Below are 10,000 nucleotides of genomic sequence, written 5' to 3'. Positions count from 1 at the left end.
TTTCATTACTAGTTAAAACATCACACTCTTACTTAATCTGGACAATATTAGCTTTTTTAGGAAGGTTTAAAACTCCAGTTTCGATATTTGACCACTGTTTATGATTAAACTGGTTTGCAGTGACATTATTTCTTAATTTATGCCAGCTAGTGCAAAATAATTAATCTGTAACGTTCGTTATTTTGAATAGAAATCATTACTCATAAAACATTCATTCTCGTTTGCTCCGGTTTATTTGTGTTCAAATACATAAAATCTAAAGAATCCGCCAGGGCAATTATTAGAATGGTGCGCATATTTGGAGAAATAATGAATAATTATCACAATCTAGTAATCTATTTATTCATACAGAATACAAATTTCTATTCAGTTTCCAGTGATTTAAGCGATCTAAAGTGCCAAACTGCGAACGGAGCTAGATATGTGTCTCCTCTTCCTGGATCGCGTGAGATTTGACCTCGGAGCGCTATGATTTGCTGAACAGCTGTCAATCATCTCCACGTGTTCAACCTGACCTCTTCTGCATGACGCGTCCTGGACGCGTCCTGTCTATACTTCCTCATTCTGGATATCCATGATAAACAAAACGAAAGTGACATTTCTTCACCGAAACAAGAAGCTATTAAATGCACGATTGAAGTATATGTGTTTTGTGTGTTGTTTTCGTGCGTTTCGGGGTATTTTTATATGAATAAAAAATAAAGGTGAGGCTAAGCATAGCTCATAGCTTCATATAAAATGCTAAAAATGACATATTTCAAAATCTTTTTTTGACTTGAAACCATTTTAAACCGCGACCGGAATATGATACAAATACTCGATGGTGTTTTAAAGTGAGCTTTAAATAAAAGTGTAATATTAATAAATTAAATTGTGTCATGTAGCTGGAGGCTAACGTTAGCTACTTGTTGTGTTGCACCTGCTACACGAGCTTTCTATTCCTTATATGTATATATTTTTTAAAGAATTCGCATTTAAAGTAATAATATATTTTTGGTGTTGTTTGTTTCCTAACAAGAGTAAAGTTAATGGGTGGATTATTCGTGCACATTAGGTGTCAATGGCCAAGCATTATGCCAGAAGAACGGCTATAATCTGGCTTGATTCAAACAAAAGAATAAGGACAAAAGAATAATGAAGATTAAGTCTCATACCGGCAGAGGTGTGAAAGGTTGGTCGATTTAAATGAAAAGAACATGAATGGGGCCAGTTCTCCTCGCCAGACATTAGTTAGAGACTGTAAATGAGTGTTTATTACAGGCAATACATATTTGATGAGAATCTTTTAGCCTTCTCCAAAGTCTCCCCTGATATGGTCTCACAATAGGCTTCACAAAATGCATAATTTTAGATATATCATTCTCAGATTTGAAATGAAGCATGACCACAGTTGTGGCTACACTTTAGTTGTGGTAATAAGTTGCTATCTTAAATTCACATAATATTTTTATACATTTAATAAATATATTCTTAATATTTGTTGTTTTTGTTTTATGTTTGAGCTTATATATCTCAATATTAATAACAGTCTGGTTAATTTTGAGTCTTGAACTGTAAACTCTCAAGGGTTGGCTTTCTAAATATATGTTGGTTATGTGTCTATTCAGAATGACTTCAGAAGCTGCAACCTTTTTATTCTGGGTATGTCATGTATGCATGTATGCCAAAATTGGGGGTGCTGAGGAAGGGGTTAATCTTCAGTGTTTACTCTTTCTTCACATTATCCTAATTTATAATTTATAATTATTACTAAAATATGTGATAGTTAAGCCTGTTAATCTTTCCATATTGACTATATTTGTGTCTCAGGGAATTTTAAGAGTAGCATCTGAGACGACATTGATGTTTATATGAGTTATAATCTGTAAATGTCTGAGCTGACTGTTTTTTAATAATGTTTGATTATAAAGAAGTGTGTGTGTGTGTGTGTGTGTGTGTCAGATGCTCTGGAGCTGATCTCCACCGCTGCAAACCACTCCAACGCTGCCATCAGGAAGATGGTGAGAGCCCTTCCTTCATTTCATCATTTCATCTCACAGACAGGATGTGCTGATTCCATTTCCTGTCTGTGTGAGTGAGCCGGGTCTCCTGGGTAGAAGTGCAAGTGCTCTAGTCTATATCACTCTCACTTCTCCATCGGTGTCTTTCTAATGCTGTCATGCGGCCAATCACAGATCCTCTTTTCATCTATTGAGTTTGTGAATTATAAACGTTACAAATGACTGCACTGTCTTTTCTTTGTGTGTGTGTGTGTGCGTGTGTGTGTGTGTGTGTGTGTGTGTGTGCGTGTGTGTGTGTGTGTCTGTGTGTGTGTGTGTGTGTGTGTGTGTGTGTGTGTGTGCGCGTGTGTGTGTGTGCGTGCGTGTGTGTGTGTGCGCGTGTGTGTGTGTGCGCGTGTGTGTGTGTGTGTGTGTGTGTGTGTGTGTGCGTGTGTGTGTGTGTGTCTGTGTGTGTGTGTGTGTGTGTCTGTGTGTGTGTGTGTGTGTGTGTGTGTGTGTGTGTGTGTGTGTGTGTGTGTGTGTGTGTGTGTGTGTGCGTGTGTGTGTGTGTGTCTGTGTGTGTGTGTGTGTGTCTGTGTGTGTGTGTGTGTGTGTGTGTGTGTGTGTGTGTGTGTGTGCGTGTGTGTGCGTGTGTGTGCGTGCGCAGGAGAAGATGCACAAGCTGCTGGAGGTGTATGAGCGGTTGGGTGGAGAGGAGGACATTGTTAATCCAGCTAATGAGTTTATTAAGGAAGGTCACATCAAGAAGATGTCGGCGAAGAACGGCACGGCGCAGGACCGATACCTCTATCTGGTGCGTCTCTGGAGCTTTCATCAGTAACCAATGTCTACAAATTCTTCTTGCTTCAAGGGTTATCATGGTTTGTGACTTGTTGAAGCAAAACTAGAACAGTTGGTTCACCCAGAAGTTGATGATGCTGTTTTCTCAGACTATGAGCGGCTCGATTTAAGCTGCGTTCACACTACAAGCTTTGTCGCTGCTGGTCGCCAGTGGCTGGCGGTGCGGTCGCTAGTGGGCGTTCCCGCTACTGGTTGCCTAGTAATGTTTGTGAGTGACACTCACGGATGTTTCTCCATGTTGTCGACAACAAACCGTTTTCTTGCCACTACAAACAAACATTTTGGAAGGAAAATTCTAAATATAAATGTAATCAGTGTAATATGCATAATATTAAAGATGAACGAGAAACTGTGAGTGCTTTTTGCCATCGCGGCTGTTTAACTGCAGCAAACGGGCAAATACCGTCTATATGTGTTCAGGACACCAGTCCGGCTCTGAGTCAGTACTGTGAACACACTGTATGCACACGGAGATATATCACAGCTCATAGCACAGTTTCTGACGGCTAAAGTCAGCTTCTCGTTCAGCTGGCCTCTGTCCGAGAGTGACGGATGATCACGCGCTCCACTGACTTCACTCCTATTGGTTGTCGCTCCCGAAAGTCGCTCTTCATTTGCATAAAGTTAAACAGATCTCAACTTTGTCGCGTCGCCAGACACGCCCCACAGAGATGCTGTTGTGTGTTAAACCTTTGGTCAGGAACATTCAGATCTGTGTTCTGATCCAGAGAGAGCCGGCTTCATGTATTGATATGAAACCGCTTACTAACACTAACAGTCTCTTCAACATCACAGTTTCATTATTTCTGCCTTACAATCATTCAGATTATCACAGAAGTGCTGGAGAAAAGATTATAGTTCAGATATAAACACTGATGTCTACAGTAGAGATCAAAATAGAGCAAATCACCTTTTAAAAGTAACATGAGGCTTCAAATAGAGATTGTATTGATTACATCGTTACACCAGTAGGTGGCGACAAGTGACTGTTAAAATATGAGTTTATTGAATCATTAATTCTAGAGATTCGTTCAGAAACACTGATTTATCCAGTAATGAAACAAATAAAGCCTTTATGAGTGAGTCATTGAATCATTCACTCAAGAGATTCCTTCAAAAACACTGATTCATCCAGTAATGAAACAAGTGAAGCCTTTATGAGTGAGTCATTGAATCATTCACTCAAGAGATTCCTTCAAAAACACTGATTCATCCAGTGATGAAACAAATTAAGCCTTTATGAGTGAGTCATTGAATCATTCACTCAAGAGATTCATTCAAAAACACTGATTCATCCAGTGAAGAAACAATTGAAGCCTTTATGAGGGAGTCATTGAATCATTCACTCAAGAGATTCCTTCAAAAACACTGATTCATCCAGTGATGAAACAAGTGAAGTGTTTATGAGTGAGTCATTGAATCATTCACTCAAGAGATTCATTCAAAAACACTGATTCATCCAGTGAGGAAACAAATGAAGCCTTTATGAGTGAGTCATTGAATCATTAACTCAAGAGATTCCTTCAAAAACACTGATTCATCCAGTGATGAAACAAGTGAAGTGTTTATGAGTGAGTCATTGAATCATTCACTCAAGAGATTCCTTCAAAAACACTGATTCATCCAGTGAGGAAACAAGTGAAGTGTTTATGAGTGAGTCATTGAATCATTTACTCAAGAGACTCCTTCAAAAACACTGATTCATCCAGTGATGAAACAAGTGAAGTGTTTATGAGTGAGTCATTGAATCATTTACTCAAGAGATTCCTTCAAAAACACTGATTCATCCAGTGAGGAAACAAGTGAAGTGTTTATGAGTGAGTCATTGAATCATTTACTCAAGAGATTCCTTCAAAAACACTGATTCATCCAGTGATGAAACAAGTGAAGCCTTTATGAGTGAGTCATTGAATCATTCACTCAAGAGATTCCTTCAAAAACACTGATTCATCCAGTGAGGAAACAAGTGAAGCCTTTATGAGTGAGTCATTGATATACATTGATGTGTGATTCACACGTATACATTGTGTTCTGGTAAACGTCTCATTGAAAGAATCTGCTCATTTATTACAGCATAGCACGTTTATTATACAGTGAATTCACAGAAGGATTATGTTGATGATGATGTTTCTGTTTTGACAGTTCAATAACATGGTGCTGTATTGTGTGCCCAAGCTGAGGCTGATGGGACAGAAGTTTAGCGTTCGCGAGCGCATCGATATCGCCGGGATGGAGGTACGACTCTTTCGTCCATTCAGCTGCATGTTCATTTTTATCTTTCATCTTTTTGTACATAATAGTAATGTTCATAATCTTATATTATTTTTCTATATACTGCTTCTGCTGTTCAGATTATTCATATTTTTTACCCATTCATTACCCATATTTATTATGAACTGTATGTAAATAACTGCTACAAATGTGTTGACGGCGACACGTGACGACTCTATTTTAAATGGTTTCTATTTTTCTGCGACGTCGCGCTGGAACAACAAAAACAAAGTGTGGCACTGATAATCTCAGGCACTGTTTATGTGCTTTATTTAATGTTAAAAGCGTGTCATGTGACTTTGAATATGATTTAGTGCTCCAGCTTTGAGCTGTAAAAGCAACAGTGGATAATTCACCTCAGATCTTGAAATTAAACGAATGGAAACAAGAACATTCAAACTGTGAACAAACAAGTGTATTCTTTGACAAAGTTTGTTTTAGTAACTCAGTAGCCTATGTTTTTTAATAATGTTTAAATGGTGTAATATTTGTGAATTTGATTATGTACTTATCCATTTTCTTGCAAGTGCCGTCAAGATTACTCTCTGGTGCTGTGCACTCATTGCAAGACTCCGCCTACACACTGTTCTGATTGCTGTGCACTCGCCGCGAGACTCCGCCCACACGTTGTTCTGATTGGATGTGCACTCGCCGCAAGACTCCGCCCACACGCTGTTCTGATTGCTGTGCACTCGCCGCGAGACTCCGCCCACACGCTGTTCTGATTGGATGTGCACTCGCCGCAAGACTCCGCCCACACGCTGTTCTGATTGCTGTGCACTCGCCGCGAGACTCCGCCCACACACTGTTCTGATTGCTGTGCACTCATTGCAAGACTCCGCCCACACACTGTTCTGATTGCTGTGCACTCATTGCAAGACTCCGCCCACACACTGTTCTGATTGCTGTGCACTCATTGCAAGACTCCGCCCACACACTGTTCTGATTGCTGTGCACTCATTGCGAGACTCCGCCCACACGCTGTTCTGATTGCTGTGCACTCATTGCAAGACTCCGCCCACACACTGTTCTGATTGCTGTGCACTCATTGCGAGACTCCGCCCACACGCTGTTCTGATTGGATGTGCACTCGCCGCAAGACTCCGCCCACACGCTGTTCTGATTGCTGTGCACTCATTGCAAGACTCCGCCCACACACTGTTCTGATTGCTGTGCACTCATTGCAAGACTCCGCCCACACACTGTTCTGATTGCTGTGCACTCATTGCAAGACTCCGCCCACACACTGTTCTGATTGCTGTGCACTCATTGCAAGACTCCGCCCACACACTGTTCTGATTGCTGTGCACTCATTGCAAGACTCCGCCCACACACTGTTCTGATTGCTGTGCACTCATTGCAAGACTCCGCCCACACACTGTTCTGATTGCTGTGCACTCATTGCAAGACTCCGCCCACACACTGTTCTGATTGCTGTGCACTCATTGCAAGACTCCGCCCACACACTGTTCTGATTGCTGTGCACTCATTGCAAGACTCCGCCCACACACTGTTCTGATTGCTGTGCACTCATTGCAAGACTCCGCCCACACACTGTTCTGATTGCTGTGCACTCATTGCAAGACTCCGCCCACACGCTGTTCTGATTGCTGTGCACTCGCCGCGAGACTCCGCCCACACACTGTTCTGATTGCTGTGCACTCACCGCGAGACTCCGCCCACACACTGTTCTGATTGCTGTGCACTCACCGCGAGACTCCGCCCACACACTGTTCTGATTGCTGTGCACTCATTGCAAGACTCCGCCCACACGCTGTTCTGATTGCTGTGCACTCATTGCAAGACTCCGCCCACACACTGTTCTGATTGCTGTGCACTCATTGCAAGACTCCGCCCACACGCTGTTCTGATTGCTGTGCACTCGCTGCGAGACTCCGCCCACACGCTGTTCTGATTGCTGTGCACTCACCGCGAGACTCCGCCCACACGCTGTTCTGATTGCTGTGCACTCGCCGCGAGACTCCGCCCACACACTGTTCTGATTGCTGTGCACTCGCCGCGAGACTCCGCCCACACACTGTTCTGATTGCTGTGCACTCGCCGCGAGACTCCGCCCACACACTGTTCTGATTGCTGTGCACTCGCCGCGAGACTCCGCCCACACACTGTTCTGATTGCTGTGCACTCGCCGCGAGACTCCGCCCACACACTGTTCTGATTGCTGTGCACTCGCCGCGAGACTCCGCCCACACACTGTTCTGATTGCTGTGCACTCGCCGTGAGACTCCGCCCACACACTGTTCTGATTGCTGTGCACTCGCCGTGAGACTCCGCCCACACGCTGTTCTGATTGCTGTGCACTCCCGCGAGACTCCGCCCACACACTGTTCTGATTGCTGTGCACTCGTTGTGAGACTCAGCCCACACGCTGTTCTGATTGGATGTGCACTCGCCGCGAGACTCCGCCCACACACTGTTCTGATTGCTGTGCACTCGCCGTGAGACTCCACCCACACGCTGTTCTGATTGCTGTACACTCGCCGCTAGACTCCGCCCACACACTGTTCTGATTGCTGTGCACTCGCCGCGAGACTGTGCCCACACACTGTTCTGATTGCTGTGCACTCGCCGCGAGACTCCGCCCACACACTGTTCTGATTGCTGTGCACTCGCCGCGAGACTCCGCCCACACACTGTTCTGATTGCTGTGCACTCGCCGTGAGACTCCGCCCACACACTGTTCTGATTGCTGTGCACTCGCCGCGAGACTCCGCCCACACACTGTTCTGATTGCTGTGCACTCGCCGTGAGACTCCGCCCACACACTGTTTTGATTGCTGTGCACTCGCCGTGAGACTCCGCCCACACACTGTTCTGATTGCTGTGCACTCGCCGTGAGACTCCGCCCACACGCTGTTCTGATTGCTGTGCACTCCCGCGAGACTCCGCCCACACACTGTTCTGATTGCTGTGCACTCGTTGTGAGACTCAGCCCACACGCTGTTCTGATTGGATGTGCACTCGCCGCGAGACTCCGCCCACACACTGTTCTGATTGCTGTGCACTCGCCGTGAGACTCCACCCACACGCTGTTCTGATTGCTGTACACTCGCCGCTAGACTCCGCCCACACACTGTTCTGATTGCTGTGCACTCGCCGTGAGACTCCGCCCACACGCTGTTCTGATTGCTGTGCACTCGCCGCGAGACTCCGCCCACACGCTGTTCTGATTAGCTGTGCACTTGCCGCGAGACTCCGCCCACACACTGTTCTGATTGCTGTGCACTCGCCGCGAGACTCCGCCCACAAGCTGTTCTGATTGCTGTGCACTCGCCGCGAGACTCCGCCCACACACTGTTCTGATTGCTGTGCACTCGCCGTGAGACTCCGCCCACACGCTGTTCTGATTGCTGTGCACTCGTTGTGAGACTCAGCCCACACACTGTTCTGATTGCTGTGCACTCGCCGTGAGACTCCGCCCACACGCTGCTCTGATTGCTGTGCACTCGCCACGAGACTCCGCCCACACGCTGTTCTGATTGCTGTGCACTCGTTGTGAGACTCAGCCCACACACTGTTCTGATTGCTGTGCACTCGCCGTGAGACTCCGCCCACACGCTGCTCTGATTGCTGTGCACTCGCCACGAGACTCCGCCCACACACTGTTCTGATTGCTGTGCACTCGTTGTGAGACTCAGCCCACACGCTGTTCTGATTGCTGTGCACTCGCCGTGAGACTCCGCCCACACACTGTTCTGATTGCTGTGCACTCGTTGTGAGACTCCGCCCACACGCTGTTCTGATTGCTGTGCACTCGTTGTGAGACTCCGCCCACACACTGTTTTGATTGCTGTGCACTCGCCGTGAGACTCCACCCACACGCTGTTCTGATTGCTGTGCACTCGCCACGAGACTCCGCCCACACACTGTTTTGATTGCTGTGCACTCGCCGTGAGACTCCGCCCACACGCTGTTCTGATTGCTGTGCACTCGCCGTGAGACTCCGCCCACACACTGTTCTGATTGCTGTGCACTCGTTGTGAGACTCCGCCCACACGCTGTTCTGATTGCTGTGCATTCGCCGCGAGACTCCGCCCACACACTGTTCTGATTGCTGTGCACTCGTTGTGAGACTCCGCCCACACGCTGTTCTGATTGCTGTGCACTCGTTGTGAGACTCCGCCCACACACTGTTTTGATTGCTGTGCACTCGCCGTGAGACTCCGCCCACACGCTGTTCTGATTGCTGTGCACTCGCCACGAGACTCCGCCCACACACTGTTCTGATTGCTGTGCACTCGTTGTGAGACTCCGCCCACACGCTGTTCTGATTGCTGTGCACTCACCACGAGACTCCGCCCACACGCTGTTCTGATTGCTGTGCACTCACCGCGAGACTCCGCCCACACACTGTTCTGATTGGCTGTGGGTTTTGATTGATTTTTATGCATCTCGCAGCCGCATCGCGTCTAGTCGCGGACAGACACATTATTTGTCGCTGGATCTCATCGCATCGCGTCTGGTTAGGACACAATGTTAATCTTAATCATATGTATTTTCTCCAGGTTCAGGGAAACGTCAAGCAGAACGTCCCGCACGCGTTCACTATCATCGGCAAACAGCGCTCGCTGGAACTGCAGGCCAGGTGACGAGCCCACAGAACCACACATCCGGATATCGTTCAGTGTTACGACAGTCTCTCAATATTCAGTGTTTTTGCTGCTGAAATAAAACATTTTATCATAGATATGAACTTAAAGGAGTAGTTCGCTTCAGAATTAAAATGTCCTGATAGTTTACTCTCCCGCACGTCATCCAAGGTGTTCATATGTTTCTTCTTCAGTGGAAAAAAAATGAAGGTTTTTGAGGAAGGTCTCGACATGATCCAGCCGAGGAATAAGAGTCTTATCTAAAAAGTATATTAATGT

At 46.0% G+C, this 10,000-nt stretch overlaps 1 protein-coding gene across 12 annotated transcripts in view; it reads left to right on the top strand.

The window, feature by feature from the left end:
- Positions 1 to 10,000, top strand: part of fgd (faciogenital dysplasia) — a 71,211-nt gene that overhangs the window by 54,923 nt on the left and 6,288 nt on the right. For all 12 annotated transcript variants that reach the window (XM_079637012.1, XM_079637011.1, XM_079637014.1 and 9 more), the window contains 4 exons: positions 1,942 to 2,000; positions 2,647 to 2,793; positions 4,983 to 5,075; positions 9,638 to 9,717. In XM_079637012.1, coding sequence (XP_079493138.1) covers positions 1,942 to 2,000; positions 2,647 to 2,793; positions 4,983 to 5,075; positions 9,638 to 9,717 — 379 coding nt within the window. The remainder of the gene's footprint in view (positions 1 to 1,941; positions 2,001 to 2,646; positions 2,794 to 4,982; positions 5,076 to 9,637; positions 9,718 to 10,000) is intronic.

Source organism: Phoxinus phoxinus (assembly GCF_949152265.1).
Source record: "Phoxinus phoxinus genome assembly, chromosome: 15".
NCBI classification, from domain to species: domain Eukaryota; kingdom Metazoa; phylum Chordata; class Actinopteri; order Cypriniformes; family Leuciscidae; genus Phoxinus; species Phoxinus phoxinus.
Note: the sequence above shows the minus strand (reverse complement) of the source record. Positions and strands in the feature narration are given on the sequence as shown.